General features: G+C 35.2%; 3 protein-coding genes across 5 annotated transcripts; 1 reads left to right on the top strand and 2 right to left on the bottom strand.

Moving 5' to 3' along the window:
- Positions 1–2,067: 2,067 nt before the first annotated feature.
- Positions 2,068–4,584, bottom strand: LOC104736312 (putative glucuronoxylan glucuronosyltransferase F8H). 3 transcript variants are annotated; one of them, XM_087481340.1, is made up of 5 exons: positions 4,117–4,484; positions 3,695–4,012; positions 3,246–3,610; positions 2,906–3,156; positions 2,068–2,824 (listed from the first exon to the last, which is right to left on the bottom strand). In XM_087481340.1, the coding sequence occupies exons 2-5, from the start codon at positions 4,008–4,010 to the stop codon at positions 2,356–2,358; spliced, it is 1,401 nt and encodes a 466-aa protein (XP_087337466.1). In that variant the 5' UTR covers positions 4,011–4,012; positions 4,117–4,484; the 3' UTR covers positions 2,068–2,355. The 3 variants fall into 3 exon arrangements, with proteins under 3 accessions (XP_087337466.1, XP_010454575.1, XP_019089933.1); XM_010456273.3 differs by having other exon boundaries at positions 3,695–4,584; XM_019234388.2 differs by having other exon boundaries at positions 3,246–4,421.
- A 7,099-nt stretch (positions 4,585–11,683) lies between these two features.
- On the top strand, positions 11,684–13,483 carry LOC104736310 (uncharacterized). The gene is made up of 2 exons (XM_010456271.3): positions 11,684–11,898; positions 12,274–13,483. Exons 1-2 carry the CDS (start codon positions 11,845–11,847, stop codon positions 12,937–12,939), a joined length of 720 nt encoding a protein of 239 aa, XP_010454573.1. The 5' UTR covers positions 11,684–11,844; the 3' UTR covers positions 12,940–13,483.
- Positions 13,484–13,830: 347 nt separating this feature from the next.
- Positions 13,831–15,956, bottom strand: LOC104736309 (sterol 14-demethylase-like). The gene is made up of 2 exons (XM_010456269.3): positions 15,363–15,956; positions 13,831–15,060 (listed from the first exon to the last, which is right to left on the bottom strand). Exons 1-2 carry the CDS (start codon positions 15,849–15,851, stop codon positions 14,065–14,067), a joined length of 1,485 nt encoding a protein of 494 aa, XP_010454571.1. The 5' UTR covers positions 15,852–15,956; the 3' UTR covers positions 13,831–14,064.
- Between the last annotated feature and the right edge of the window lie 694 nt (positions 15,957–16,650).

Raw genomic sequence — 16,650 nt, 5'->3', positions numbered from 1 at the left:
GACATATGCTTTGCCGTGAACCTCCTAGCGAGATATAGTTCTTGTCCGACTATAAGGCACTGGAACGGTGTTAAACACGTCCTTCGTTACCTGCAAGGGACGGTTGATTTTGGTTTATTTTATACTAACCATAACAAAGATGGTTTAGTTGGTTTTGCTGATGCAGGTTATCTATCCGATCCACACAATGGTAAGTCACAAACAGGTTATGTGTTTACGCACGGTGGTACGGAAATCTCTTGGCGTTCCATGAAACAGACTCTTGTGGCCACATCGTCAAATCACGCGGAGATTCTAGCCATACATGAAGCCAGCCGTGAGTGTGTTTGGTTGCGGTCCATGACACAACACATTCGGACCGATAGCGGATTGGAGGACAGCAAGGAAGCAACCGTAATCTTTGAAGACAATACGGCTTGCATTGCACAACTCAAGGAAGGTTACATCAAGGGAGATCGGACGAAGCACATACTGCCAAAATTCTTCTTCACACATGAACTACAAAAGGCCGGAGAAGTTCAAGTGGTACAAATACAGTCATGTGACAACTCCGCTGACCTCTTCACCAAATCGCTACCGACTACAACGTTCAGGAAGCTCGCGCATCAGATTGGAATGCAGAGGCTTAGGGACTTAGAGTGATGTTTGGAACAGGGGGAGCAATGTGTGCTGTACTTTTTTTCCTTCACCAAGGTTTTGTCCCATTGGGTTTTCCTGGTAAGGTTTTAATGAGGCAGCATCCCCTAAGCACATTGCAGCGATCCCATCCAACATAGGCACGGTCGTCTCGTCCAAGGGGGAGTGTTGTAAAACACTTAGTGGACTACGTACGGACCGGCCCATATACTGTCCTTATGTCCTTGGCCTTACAGCCCATGTACTATCGGCCCATCGGCCCATCGGCCCATCGGCCCATCGGCCCATCGGCCGATGGCCTTCTCGGCGATACCCTAGTCTTACGTCGGTCTTAGCTTTGGCCTTGTATTGTACTATATATAAACATGTAAACTTCGATTACTATGAATAAGAACAACAAAACTTTACCCTAAACTCTATATTCATAACATGTGCATATATATCTAGCAAGTAAAAAAAAAAGAACCTAGGATAAATGTGTAGAGAGTATGGTCGGAGTCGGCCCAACATACTATAGAGCCTATATGATAAAGAAAATAAACAATAGGGCCTCTTTTTATATGAATTTTGTTTGTTAACTTAGAGATAGGTCCAGGATCCTGACCCCCCCTCTACCTCTATAAATTTCTAATCAATCTCTTCGATACAGGGGGAGAGTACTTGACCAATAAGGTAATGACCATACCATTATTACATTATAGATGAGGTACTATGTCACTTTCGTCCTAAACGATATCATCATGATTAATTGGTCATTGTCTTTGTTGTGATGTTAGAACAAAACAACTTGTACGATACATCTTTGATAGTTTTTCCTAATTGCGGGTCACATCACTATTATTAAAACTGTTTAAGAAAATAATTCTCATGCGGCGTCAAGTGCATCCTATATATATGTTATTGAGAAGATGCAATGTTTTTGTATCCATTAGGGACTGTAGATCAATATAAGTATAAGATAGATGAAGGAAGAAAAAAAAACATATAGATAGTTGTGATTTTGTGATACAATAATATTTGATATGTGTACTGTTTTTGTGATGTTTACAAGACATAAGATAAGAAAAGTAAGGTGGGCCTGCAATAATATGTGTAAATATATAAACAAAAAATACTATATACAGTACAATAATATTATCACATTTATTGATATATGCATCTTCTTCTGACACACTAGCTGTCTCTTGCTCACATTGCTCTGTCTTTCATCTTTCCCTATACATAAACACCATCCTTTTTATTTTTTATTTTTATTCATCACTTTTTTCCAATTATATATACCACTATATTAATTCTATTAGCAATTTTTCTTAACTATGGTCAACTAAAGTCCAGATCCGATCCGAGTGTTTTATTATATGTTGAGTTTCGATCTTAAGGAACTAAACCAATTGTAAACAATGAACTGTAATGTTAGTGGAGATTTTGATATAAAACTAATGAATTTGGATCTCGATTTATATTCAGAAAAGAATTAATATATGCCTACTCATCAAAAGAATTACACGTCAGCAATACTTTACACTTCCACGTTCTAATCCACTCAGTGCTCGGCCAGCCAGCTCAGCAAACATCTCACGTGTCCGAGCTATAAACCCCACCTCACGTTGTGGACACCCACACGAGACATTCCCGGTTTACCGATTCCGAAACAGTCCGAAAACAATCCAGCCTAGCATCCAATTCCCATTCAGACAAAGAATCTTACGTGTCTACATCTCATTGGCTCAATACCCTTGACCTTCTGTACGACCGATCACCAAGCTTTCTCCGCAACGCCTCGAGGACACGCCACGTGGCGTCTCCTTCCTTCATCGGGACGTTGTACAATAGGGCCCGTTTGATCTCCGGCTCGTGTAGGTTCCGCTGTATGGCAGACAAATTAGTCATCGCCACGTGTTCCAAAATCTTCCGTAGATTCTTCACGTCTTTCTCCGCCACCGTGAGTGATATCTCCGGCCACTGTACCGTATCCGAGAACGGTAGCTTGATCCCGTCAGCTATCACAACGGGAACGCACCCTAACACCGCGGATTCCACTAGCCTCGGACTCCATGGTGCCCACCCTAGAGGACAGAGACAAAACACCGACCTCACGATTTCTGACCGGTACCCAACAAACCGGTGCCGGTTTAGATGAAACCGTCTTCTTCCTCCGTATTTCTTTAGAATCGCCGTTCTCACTCCCCTGTAAATGACATTATCAGTAAATTAACAAAAACACAAAAAGTCAAAGTCAACGAGAGAAAAAAAAAAAACGCAAACGCACTTGCTGTAAAAGCGTCCGCTAATATTCTTAGGGTTGACTTCCATCTTCCCCCGGAAAAACGCCCAAATGTCTCGCCGTCCGTTCGCCGGAGCTCTTTCTAAAGCTCTCTCAACACTCTCCGGCGGAATATAAGGCGGGATTACAACATGCTCCACTTCTTGACATGGATGCTTATAATTAACTCCAAACGTTTGTAATATTATTGACTTCTTCATAAACTCTGGTATCCCTTCCTCAATCGCCATGTCCTCCTTCATAAAAAAACAACAACAACAACAAAATTATCAAAAACCAATCTCCTCTTCTAGTGAAAGCATAACTTCAAAGTTTGAGAACTTACCATAGCGTGGAAGCAAGCACCAAAGTCATGAGAAGCAACAAAGACATGATCAGAGCCTTGAGTCCGGTTCCAAAACGGGTAACGAACAGAGATGAGATCAACGGCTGAGCTGATGAGAGATCGAGCGTGGCTTAAAGAAGGGAAGCCGTTGGATGTTGAGAAATTGCAAGAAACGTAGACAGGGACGAAGAAGTAATCAGCTTCTTCCGGGTCTAACGTACGGACGACGGATGAGAGAAGCGCTCGGTGAATCGCTACCTCTGCTGCGAAAAGATGAGTGGCGCATCGTTCTGATGACTTAACCCAATCGTCGTTATAACTGGCCGGTAAATTGTATACATATATCTTCATCCCGCTGAACATATCTTTAATCAGAAAAGGAAAAAAAAAAAAAATCAATTTTTGAGTGGAATCAAAACAGAGAAGAGGTAAAGGATCGATTTTTATACCAATGGAGGTGGTGGTAATGGCGGAAGATTCGATGAGAGCACGAGAAGGGAGAGACGACGACGTTTTATGGTTAGACAAGAGACGTATTGTTGAGGGAGATGAGGATTGGTCTTCTCCGGAGAAGTAAGATGTGAAGAGATAGAAAGAGAGGAGAAACCAGAGGATCCATGTGTAATAATTTCTGAAGAAGAAGAAGAAGACAAAGATGTTTCTTTTATTTCCTCCTCTGTTGTTGTTGTTGTTAAGCTGCATTTTCACGATGAAACCTGTCTTCTTCTTCGTCTTGTTGTTCGGTCTCGTTATGTCATGCGACATTGCTTTAGAGAGATTTGGGAGAAATGTAGAGAAAGAGTCGTTGATTTGAATGGATCTTTTTTTAGTTTCATCAAAACATTTGGAACAAAATCGTTGATCTACTTACTTTCTCATCATTCTCTCGTGTGGGTTTGGTTTGAATCCAACAGAGTCATAACAAATCATTAAGAACAAAAAAAGAATTAAAAAAAAAAAAAACTGAATTTTTCAGAGTACAGAGAGAGAGAGAGAGAGAGAGAAGGGTCACATGGTGATGATGGCAATGGAGCAGAATAGAGCTCGGCGCAATGGTCTCGGGTTCATCGCTGGTCAAGTTTTTCATAGTAACCGTACCAGTTGGATGATCTGGAATGACAATAATGTCCTCGTTGGCTCCGTAATAATTACTTTTGTGTGTGTTTTTGGTAAGTTGGGGTGTTTTAGATCTCGTGAAGGACGTACATGTGCTTTTTTATATACTAAATAATTGTGTGTGTCTGTCTTCTTGATAAGCTAATTGTTGTTTTTGGATTTCGCTTATCATGGTTGTCCAAAAAAAAAAAAGGATTTCGCTTATCATTTTGTGGTTAATAATGACAAGTTAGCTTAGCTAGCACTTTTATTTATCGTTCACCTTTCTTTCATAACTCACTTCTGATTGTACCAAAGTTAAACTTGTCATAATGAAAAATGAAACTTGACAAATTAATGATGAGTATATTGATCACCATACGTACGCAATAAGCCATAATTTATACCAAAATTTTATGATAAACTCAAAAAGACCCTAAAAGGTAAAAGATAAACAAAACCAAAATTTTAATTAATTTTTAAAAGAATTAACCTATGTTTTCTTAACTTTTTTTATCCTTTTTTCTTAATTTTCCCTACATAAAACATTTACATATGATATTGGGGTTGATCCTTTTTATTTCGATTAGTAATTGAGCAGCCAAAACATACATCGTACTTCATCCCAAACAAGTAATAAAATATAGGTTTTTTTCCACCTAGTATCTTAAAAATCGAATTTGAAATTGATGAGAATGACATGGTAACATACTAACATGTAAATGGAACCATATACATTTATATATTTATAAATAATTAGTGTGGGGCTTGAAAAGAAACGCAAAAGGTATCTAAAAACTAAAAAGCTTACAAGGGCACTGCCCACTCGGTGTGGGGGAGAAGGAGTGCAGCACATTCAATTTACACACAAAAGATATATTTATAATTAATTAAAATCCACTATTCATTAGTTGGTTTTTGCCTATGTAAATTGGAAAGTGTTGGTTGTTATCAGAATGTGTCATAGTGCCTATACACACATTGATACTACATGCATGAACTTTTGCATACATATTTTGGTTGAATGGTTGGCTAAATCTTTGTACACATTAATTGTGTTCGTGTAATAGTACCTCCTTAGTTTAATTATAATGTCGTCGTTTTCAAGAATAAAATTTGACTTTAAATGTTACTAATAGTATTTGACTTATTAATGTGTGTATATATGTCTACAAAATTTTAAATAGTGGAAGGGAATGAGTATACAATTATTTAAGCGGTTTAATTTCATTAAACCATATTTTTACTTTGTCCTAGTTATACTTCTATCAGTGGTCAATTATCATGACACCAAGTCAAGTAGACAAGTGGTTAACACTTAAGACTTAGAAAAGTAGTTATGAGCACGGACGACGCCTAAAGACGATAGAAGTTGGACATTTTCTATCTTTATGTTTAAGTATTGCCCACTTGGTAAGACAACGAGGACGCAACTAAAGGAAGCATAGAAGTACTGAAATACACCCAGTTCTTTTTGTTTTTTAATGCTCTCATTCATATATCAGAGTTTGTTTATACGAAGTAATAATAGCCCCAAGATTATACAAATGACATCCTAGGGAAAATAACAATCCTAAACTAAAATCCGGACTCGAAAATCACGTGAAAGAGTCGAATACCTATGCTAGTTCAAACGTTTATAGTGATGAGTGAACAAACAATCTCATATATCCCCACGACTACAAAACTTTGAACGTTGTAATTGTGTAACGGCGGAAACAAAATCCACCGTCACAGCAATATGGATAGGAACTGAGCTTTATGTTGGATATCAAAGTGGTTGTACCAATCACACAAAATGGTTAATTAGTTCAGGCTTCTGTTAAAATATTGTGTATTTATTAGTTTATTTAAAAATGCACCTACTGATTGGTTGCACTTTTTAATCACCTAAATAGACTATAGTAAATGAAACATTTAATACTGTAACCAACTCAATTCACACATTTACCCATCTGGTCGTAAAAAGGCTACGTGTATATTTATATACATGTAGACAGAAATGGATTTACATACACAACATTAAATAAAAATTATAAGAATGGACCCATTTTAACGCTTACAGTGTTTTTGGCCAACTAACGCTCATACTTTTTTTTTTTTTTTTTTTTTTTATGTTCACACATATATAAATTATAATTATTGAATATGGTTGACTTAGATTTTGTACAATTTTGTACAATTTCTAAAATATTTGGTGTTATAACATAGAAACGTAATTTATAAACTAACTGATATTTATACTAATATTTCTTTCTAAATATGTTTATTTCCAAGGGATAAAAATAAAAGGAAGATAAAACTAAGATTTATCGAATACTGTTTCTCTGCAGCCCCCTAACTTAGATTACACGTCACTAAAAAAATAAGTGTAGTTTACATGCAAAAACAAATTCATAACGATCGCGACACTAATAATCAAACCAAACCTATATTTTTATTTTTTATGTTAAAATTCGAAAATATTTATATCATATACTCTATTATGCATGTTATGAAATTATTCCTTTTGATCATATATATTTCACTTTGGATGCAATTTGCGTTGACTATATAATAACTAGTCTATACATATTAGTCTTTTATTGTCAATGTATTCACGAGATAATCATTATTCGGAAAATGTTATTCTTCTCATTAAATTTCGTTTCTCTCACTATATGTGTAAATGTATATTTGCGTGCAATAATATAACATTTATTGTGGACTGGAAACATTACAATCGAAGCAACATGTTTGGTAAGGTAATTGCAGTCGCTTAGACTTAAATCAGAAGGAAGAAGCTTATTATCAATAAACTTATTGATATATATATCAATCCCTCCAACATCTTTTCTTTACTTTTTTTTAACTCTCTACCGATGTGAATTTAACAAATAAATTTGTAAAACAAAACATGAATAACCATTTAAACTTTCTTAACAAAAGCAGGGAATACTGGTTTATAATTAGTAAATAACAGTTGGCCAAAAAAAAAAATGGTTAATAACACATAACGCATTATATTTTATTATCACTTTTTAACCACGATTTGTAGTTTATTCTTGTTTCTACACATTCAAGACTCAAAATGGGCCTAAAGGTCTTTGCAACCCATTGTTAAATAGCTAGACTATGTTTCTCACCATATCACATTCACCTATAATTTTTAGATTGATATGTGTGATCTAAAAAGATCATGTTTAATTATTGATCTAGACCAAACGTTGATACAGCTTAATTAGCTGCTAAGAAGAGTGTTACAGTGTTACCAGATCTAAATACAAATTTTGTTTAAAAATAACAAGATATAAATATTTTTAATACAGCTCTAAATCAGAAACCCAATACTCCACAGTAAACAAAATATAACAAGTTTGAGATAGTGGACTGTATCATGAATTGTTCAAGGATATATATATATATATAGCCTAAAAACAGATATATATATAGCCTAAAAACAGAAAAGTTAGGCCCGGCTCAGAATAATATGTGAAGCCCATTTTTTTTGGATAATGGCTTTATGATCCCTTAAATGGCTTTAGTTTTTAAAATACCCTTCGAACACCACTCAAAAGACTTCTCATCTCTTCTTGAGCATTGAGCAACTAAAATGGTCTGATCTAAGCCTCTTTTCAAGTTTAAGTCGAATATCCTCTGTTGTGAGGATGGTTATGTACTTTTTATAGCTGCTTAATTTTGCCATTTTCTTTTTGAGTTCCTGGTTTAGAGCTGTATTGTTTTGAGATGCCTACTGGTAGTCTCCTTTTCATGTACTCTGTTTTTTTTTTTTTTTTTCAATTTTCACATAGAAAATGACTCCCTTCAGTGTAGAAAGATAAAAGAAGAAATAATCTTTAATTTACATAGTTTAAATGTCACTTGCACCCATCAACAAAACAGTTTGTGTTTACAAGTATCTTTTATTTTCATTCTATAGTTACTATTTAAAAAATGACTGTGACAAAATTAGAATAGGAATTATCCGTCAAATTACTTGCCAGAAAATATATTGCATTAATAATTTGTTAGTCGTTAAAAGTAAAGTAAGAATTTGTAATAGAATAAATAAAATTTACAATATCTTTAAATGAGAATGTAACACACAGACAAAAATAATTTATTTTCATAAGATTTTTTATTTTATAAGTTAAAAAACAATTCAAAATTATTTACCCATGTTTTAGAAAACTGAAACCTATATATATTTTAGTTTAAGTTTTTCAATTTCCGTTTTCCATGTTTTCAAACATGAGACGACTAAACATGGCTACCCACTGTGAAATGGGCTAATTAGTCAACAGAATTCTATGGACACATAATGACATATATAGCACACGCAAGAAAAAGAAAAACAAATTTTGAAAGAACTTGTAATGTATCGTGGTCGACTAGTTCTGTGTGACTGGAAAACAACTGGCTTGTTACATAACAAAACAAGAAGTCGAGATTTCCATACTAGAACTATCAATGTAATATCACAGAGTCGCAGACTTTAACACATACAACTGTACAAGAATCAATAGACATAACTATACATGCCTTAAATATAAAAAGTAAAAAAGAAAACTTAAATTTGTAAATGGATATAATGACATGTGTATATTTATTTTCAATTGGTTTTGAATTAAAAAATAATATATATGTGCGAACATTAATTTTAAATGTAAGAGATTCTAGATTCTCATTTTCTGTTGACAGACTTGACAGATTCAGCTTAAATAATCATCTATTGTGGTTTTGCATGGTAGAGGTTAAATATGCTATTTTGGGAATATTAATAGGTATTATGATCCCGTGAACGATCATCATATATGTGAGATTGTCATAAAGGTATATATGGAGATTCAGCTTGAATCTTTTTTTAACTGCCACAACGGTAAATTTGAATTGCTTGTTTCTTACTTTCTCTATACCAATTGATGCATCGATTCATTAGGACTATCATGAGGAATTGAATTATTGGCCGACAAAATAAGCAATCTAGTTTCCCTTAATATGGAATTTAAGGATCTTAATAAATAGGATAAAACTAATACGCACACAAACTTGTTCCATTCATAATGATACTGAAGAATGGAAGCAAAGCATGTCCCGTGCATTTATGGATAGCTCCCATGTTTATGGCTTCGTATAATTAGCTCTTATCCTGAATTATGTTTGTTGTGAAAATTGCCAACACGATCATATTCACAAGGCATTAATAGTCATTGAATATTGTGGGATATTGTGGGTCATCACATACATAATCATATACTAGAGAGACTTATGAAGTCACATATTAAAGTTTCACATCAGTAACTGCCAATGTTTGTTTATTTATAACTCAAACCTAATTGTCAATATACTAAGATTAGCCCATATTAACAGTTGAACACCATGATAAGTTACCATAAGTTACAGACTAGTTTTTACTATCTTAACATTTACAATTTAAAAGAAACACACATATATATATATATATATATATAAATTAGTAAATATCTAAGTAATGAAAATCACATTTTAGTAAGTTTAGTTGATAAAAATTGGTTCCCCCTGCTCAAGAGTTTTTTCTTTTGAAGTTTAGGACCTTTTTTGGTCGCACAACTCACTTGAGTTTGATTCATAGACTAAACAACTTTTGGATCATATATATTAATGAATTGATTTTTTTTTAATGTGAGTGTGATTTATACATCGTATAGTTTTGGAGCTAGACTGCAAAATCGTGAGTAAGTATAACGAATCACGAAGCTTCATATTAGATATCTTTGTACGTGAAGAATTCACCCAAGAAACCGAAGCAGACGAAAGTGAAAAGCTCTTAACCTAAAAAGAAAAGAAGATATACAAAGTTGTGCTTGACATGCTCTTAGATTATTGATGTTGGTGAAAGAGACCATGAAATGATAACTCTTGTCTCCCTACTTTTACTATTGGAAATACTTTTTTTTTCTTTTTCTTTTTGAATATATATTTTCATCTGCATATTAATTGTTGAAGGAGAGTATTATTCCTTTACACTCTTTTTCATGGATGGCATTATTATATATAATTAGTACATATATAAAAATATTAGGAATATCACAATCATGATCATCACTTAACACATACCCAGCGAACCAAATATGGAGATTTACTTTCCTTGCTTTACTTCCACTTGCAGTAAAAGTCAACAAATCATTTTCAACAAAGTATTTAAGAATACTGATAATAAAGTTTTGCCCAAGAAATTAAAATTGATTTTGCGCCACCCTAGTAGTCATTTTACGAGTTTTTCTTTTAACACATGCATGGTGTAAAACTATGCTCAGTCCAATCTGGAAATTAAATAGACTAATTCGTCAATTCATCATTAACTTAAAAAAGTTACTGAATATTTATTTTGTCTCGTATTTTACGTTCTTACCTCAACTTTAATTATTATTTTTTTTGACAAACGTTGATAATACACAGGATATACACTTGATCGTACCCCGCTATAAACACCGATTGATCATAGATTTTAGTATTTTACACTGACTATATAATATCAGAAAACAACTATAGATACATTTTTGCTTCTGGCTATAATCTAGCGATGCTTTTATCCACTGAAAAAAGAAGAGAAACTGAGCTGTTTAGATTGTTATTTTCACGTGACATTTGGTAACGAGGATGTGAGTAGTGAGAACTTTTTTGTTTTCTCTTCTTTTTTTCCACGAGTAGTGATCGGTTTAATAATTGAAAAAGGGATTCCATATAAACGTTCTCAATATTCTGGTGGCAAAAGTTTGGTTACCTGCCTCCTTTGCTGACCCTGGAATCCACTTCTCATTGACTATATGCTTCTTTGATTTATATACACAAAATCGAAAAGAAAAAATGGTGTTTGAAGAAGCATTCGTTCCCGCTCTTTTCGGTGCTACTCGAATTTTCTGGGATAAAGACAAGAAGTGGTGTTGCACATCCCAAGAAAACCGAAGAAGAAAACAAAAGACTTTTAAAGAGTTGAGACTATAATGTGAGTGAGTGAGACCAAAGTCAGTAAACTACGATCTTGGTCTAAGGTCTTCCACCAAATACTTCCGGCAAAAGAAGAAAAAAAAAACTATATATTAAAAAAAGATACACCCACTTATATGATTTTAATATCGTTCCACTAAGAAATTACTTTGAATTTGAGTTGTATGTGAGATATTTTGCTTTATTTTATAGTTATATTAGTGATAAATAATTTCTAAAATAGTTTGCGCGTTGTAAATAATATAAAGTGGCGTTGGTTGAAATAATGTAGCAAGATATGATACAATCATGTGCCATCATTTTATTTATTTAATTCTTTTAGTTGATTAAATAAAAATTATTGAGAAAACTCAAAAGAGAGCTACCTGAAAAAGCTTGATGTGCTTTTAAGCAGTCCAATAAGTTTTACTAATATATAAAGTCCTTCCCTCCCTAACTCCTCAAGTTAAAATCCATTCTCTTCTCACTCTCTCTAACACACACGAACAGTTTATTTTAGAGAATCAAACGATCTTCTAAGCGCACTTTAGTAGAATTTATGGATAACCAAAGCAATGCTCTTCTTGGCTGGCCTTACTACTCTCACGGAAAGGTAAATTTGTTTTTTTTTCTTTCTATATATGAGTTTCCTTTGTTTCTTTTAAACCTTAGTGAGTGAGTGAATAGTGAAAGCATTCGGCTTTTGCATAATGTCTGCCTAATTTCTTGAGGGTATACTTTTTCTTATTCTTTGCCTGTCTAAGATAAATCTAGATTTTGCATAAGGTGGTCTTAATCTTCAACTAGATGAGTCATTACTTGATGGGTTAAAGATTTTTTTCTTACTCTTTCTTCTCTGACCAAAACTCAATCATAGCAAGTGACACAATCAACACCATTTGTGGGAAATTAAGGAGTTCTCTGTTTTGTTTCCTCTGTTTCTTTCTTTTGTGTTTCTGATTGTTTGTGTTTTACTTTTTTTTTACAGATCACAACAGAAGAAATAAGACAGTCTCTACTATACACAACACTAGAGCTGGACCAAACAAAGATGTTTGCTTATGATGAAATAAGGAAGAGAGATGAGCAATTGATCCATCTCAAAGACATCTTAACCAAAACCATCAAAGAAAGAGACGAAGCTCTCGAGAATTGTCAGCGTCTCATGTTCGACAGCCACTCACTTCAACAACAGAAACACATAACTCCTCCTTCATCTGGAGCTTCAAGCATTGAAGACGAGCAAGTTCAGCTTCAACAATTAGGATCCAACAAGAGCTTCTCATCCTCGGATTGTGAGGAAAGCATTATGTCACCCACTGATCATGTCATGAACCCACCACCATCTCAGCTTGAAGAAGTTTCAAGAACTGAGATTATTATGGACCCCTTGTTAGCAGACAAGCCATTGCCTGAAAAGGGTAAGCTCTTACAGGCTGTTATAAAGGCAGGGCCATTACTTCAGACACTCCTCTTAGCCGGTCCATTGCCTCAATGGCGCCACCCACCACCGCCTCTTAAGACCTTCGAGATCCCTCCAGTTACAGTCCAATGCCCAATTGTCAACAATGGTTGTGGCAAATTCAACAGGAAAAGAGTTTTCTCAGATGGATCCTATTCAGAAGCTAAGTATCAGAAAGTTCTTCTCCACTAACCGGGAACTCAAAACAAATTCTGGATACTGATCTTTATTCTTACTCAAGTAGTACTAATAGTCATCTAATATACCATTACATAGGTCAATTTCCAGGATTAATCTCACTTCTAGGGTTCAAGTGAAAGTGATCTTTTGTACATTAGGGCTTTTTGTTATGCTCCATTGTGGGAGACAGAGTCTGATCCATTTAGGGTTTAGATTTAGAGTGATGAGAAAGTAAGAAAAAAAAAACTCCCCTGGTTTAACTCTAACTAAATGAGAGTGAATGCTATGTGAGAGAGTTTGCTATTTTACTTCTTTCTCCTGTTATGCTTTTTGTTTTTTTTTTTTTGGTTGGGGTTTTGTATCTCAAACCCAAAACCCCAATTTCACATTCATGTTTTGGCTCCATGATTGTGAAACTAGATAAGGGGTTTCTTTTGTATTCTATATTTTTTCCCTCTACGATCAGTTGGGGATATTATGTTAAATCTAAATGTATTATGTGATTCTCTATGTGATGTTATGTTCCTGTCTTCATATTGGATTTTATTTTTCTATAGTTATTGAAAATATGGTTATTAAAATAGGTTTATCTTGTGGCACTTCTGGGGGTGTATTTGAAGGATTTGTAAGTTTTGGGATATTTTATTTAATTGTTTTGTTTTTTTGGGGGTAAATGGGTGAGAAGTCGTTGGTAAGCCCAACAACCAAAAGGTCCAAAAGCCATTTCTTTGTCGGTTCGGGTAGGTCCCGAAGATCTAGAGCCGGATCTTCTTGTCCATGTTATATAACACATAAGTCTCCGAGTGTTAAAAAAATAGACAGTCCACTCATGGATTGATTTACCTATTATTAGAATCAAAATAGTGATGTAGAATCAAGATAGTGATGTATACAACTCAATTCTTTAGAAGAAAAAAATAAACAACTCGTTTGTTATTTAAACCTTGAAACATGAGACAAGAGGCACAGAACTAAAACAGTTAATATAATATACAACTCATTTTTCTTATAACTTCAAAAAAGAGTCAAAAGAAGGAAAACAGTGAAGCAAGTATCAAACAGCCAACACAACAAACTAAAACTAGGGAAGAACAAGACACAAAAAGAAAACCAAACCAAGTGGGTGTACTAAATTTTTTAAGAGACGTGGAGACGCTTATAACGGACCATCACTTTCCCTTTAACTCCAACGACCATAGCATTCCAATCAGTCTCAGGAAAAGGTGACATTAACTCAAGCTCAAAGTTTCTCAACAAGTGACTCCATATGGCTTTGATTTGCATGTACGCAAAAGGTCCACCAAGACACTCGTGCCTACCTGCTCCCAAGGAGATGTATGAGAATGGACCAGCTGCTTTGTCTTCTTCTCTACCCGGTGCGAATCTATCCGGATCGAAATTGTCTGGATCTTTATAAACATGAGGTAAACGGTTGGCGAATACAGGCGAGGTTGCGACAATATGACCCTTTGGGATCTCATATGTTTTTCCTTCTCGGGTTGTCACATTGAAATCACTATGTGAGGCTCTCATCAACATGATCAGTGGTGGGTGAAGTCTTAAAGCTTCTTTAATGCATCTAAACAGAACATCCATTTCAGATAAGATATCATAATTGATCTTGTCCCCATGTTTTTCAATCAGTTTCTTCTGCTCGTCCTTTGCTGCTAATAAGTAATGTTTGTCTCGCATGAGATAAGCACCGGTCCATGTTGAAGTGATAGCGCTTGTGTGTTGGCCAGCAAACAAAGCAGCAATGAGCAAACCAGTGACCTCAGATTCCGTTGTTTCTCTACCGTCTTTGTACTTTGAGTCGATGAAACATTGTAGCATGTCGTGCTCTGATTTGTCACCCGAACGTTTTCTAGATGCAATGATTTTGGAAAAGATCTGTGCAAGCTTTGCTCTGGCGCGGTCGCGACAGCCATGAGCTGGAATGGGAAGGTACGGGAAGAGAACACTAATGGGAAGCATTCCATTGTCAAGTTCGTGGAACAATGCAGAGACATCATCAAACAGTTGTTCACGGACTTCTCGACCTAGAAGACATCTACTTGCAGTTAAGATGATGAGACGCTCTAGCTCAACACTTAGGTCCACTTCACCACTCTCTCCCCATTTTGAAAAGTAATCCTGACAAGATCAATGTACAAGGGATTCAGAAATATATCTATTCAAATTTTGCAAACCATAATTTTTGTTTTAGAATCCCTAATCAAATTCAGAGGTGATACGAATTGTTACCACTAAATATCTAACAATTTTGGTTTTGACTTTTGAGAACAAACAAAAATAAATAGATAAGATTTTTTTAAAACAAAAGTCTATTTAGAATTAATTAATTGCACTCTATTAATTTTATCATCATCACCTATGGCAAAAATTTCAATCTTAAATGTTAGAATTTGTATCAAAGTTTTATGATATGTAATTACCGCAGCTTCTCTAACCATGGGATCGACATAACCTCTTAAGTTATGGACTTTGAGAGCATCAGCGAAGAACCGAAACTGCTCCATCCGGATGGGATAATCAGCATCAAACACAACTCCGGGGCCAAAAGTAGGCACGTTAAACCTGTAAACTTCTTTCTGGCTAAGTTCCGATTCAAAAGCGTTGAAGAAATGTTCCGACACTTCAGGACCGATCAAAAAGGTTATGTTCTTGTGAAGAAGCTTCACCGTGAAAACACTTCCAAGCTTAGGATATTCCTCTCTAAGCAACGAGATTGGACCTTTCATGAAGCGGATTAGAGTTCCGATCAAAGGAGGCCACGCTTGAAGAACGGGAGGGACACGAACACTCTTCTTCTTCTTGGAAGGTAAGGATGTGATGAGTTTGGTCACAACCATTGTAAGGAACAACACCACAATAACCACACTACTCATATTCAAAACCTTGTAAAAATACACTTCCATTTTCATATTTTGGATTTGCTTCACAGATTTAACACTGCTCAGCTTAACTCTTGTTTTATACCTTGAATTGCTTTTGGAATTTTAGGCAATAAATAATTATGTCCGACTATAACCACAACACGTTAGGTTCTTTAGCTTCACTTGATCAGTACAAACGAGTACGTTATTAACAAACACGTAGAAGATATTATGCTCATGTGTCCTCACTCCTCAGACTGATGTCAATTACATGCATATAATTAGTACAGGATTAGTGTCCCAGAAATTACTACTAATAAAAGAGACAATTTGAGCCATTTGAGAGTGTCCACATCAGCTTCTTAGAAACCCCTACATTGTGCCACATTAGCTTATTCTGCAAATTCTAAATCTCTACCAATTATGCCATGTCATCAACCTCAAACAACGATAATTAGGTTTGTAATGATTTTCGTAACGCTGCTTCCTGTCACTATAGATTCTTCACGTTTTCAGTTTCATTTCGTCAAAATTCAACTCTAATCTCTGTTAAAACTACCAGAACACAAACAATCAAAAATTACAAAGGATAAGCCAATCGAGCGACGCGACGAAGCAGGCGTACAAAACCGTGAAACGCCAAGAGATCACAAGTGGCGGGTTTCTTTACAGTGAAACCACAACACGTTAGGTTCTTTAGCTTCACTTGGTCAGTACAAACGAGTACGTTATTAACAAACACGTAGAAGATATTATGCTCATGTGTCCTCAGACTGATGTCAATTACATTTCATTAGTTCTCCCACCTTTCATTGTTCAAAAAAAAAAAAATTTTGGGCTATGTTAG

This window comes from Camelina sativa, chromosome 13, assembly GCF_030686135.1.
Source record: "Camelina sativa cultivar CO46 ecotype springtype chromosome 13, ASM3068613v1".
Classification (NCBI taxonomy): domain Eukaryota; kingdom Viridiplantae; phylum Streptophyta; class Magnoliopsida; order Brassicales; family Brassicaceae; genus Camelina; species Camelina sativa.
This window is presented reverse-complemented; position numbering and strand designations above follow the sequence as displayed.

Excerpts from the sequence above, each read along its gene's own strand:
- LOC104736312 (XM_019234388.2), bottom strand. The coding sequence starts at position 4,010 with ATGTCGCATGACATAACGAGACCGAACAACAAGACGAAGAAGAAGACA. Across the intron at positions 3,157-3,245 it reads GTGCTTGCTTCCACGCTATG|GAGGACATGGCGATTGAGGA; the intron begins GTAAGTTCTCAA and ends TTTTTTATGAAG. Across the intron at positions 2,825-2,905 it reads AGCGGACGCTTTTACAGCAA|GGGAGTGAGAACGGCGATTC; the intron begins GTGCGTTTGCGT and ends TGTCATTTACAG.
- LOC104736310 (XM_010456271.3), top strand. The coding sequence starts at position 11,845 with ATGGATAACCAAAGCAATGCTCTTCTTGGCTGGCCTTACTACTCTCAC. Across the intron at positions 11,899-12,273 it reads CTTACTACTCTCACGGAAAG|ATCACAACAGAAGAAATAAG; the intron begins GTAAATTTGTTT and ends TTTTTTTTACAG.
- LOC104736309 (XM_010456269.3), bottom strand. The coding sequence starts at position 15,851 with ATGAAAATGGAAGTGTATTTTTACAAGGTTTTGAATATGAGTAGTGTG. Across the intron at positions 15,061-15,362 it reads CCATGGTTAGAGAAGCTGCG|GATTACTTTTCAAAATGGGG; the intron begins GTAATTACATAT and ends TGATCTTGTCAG.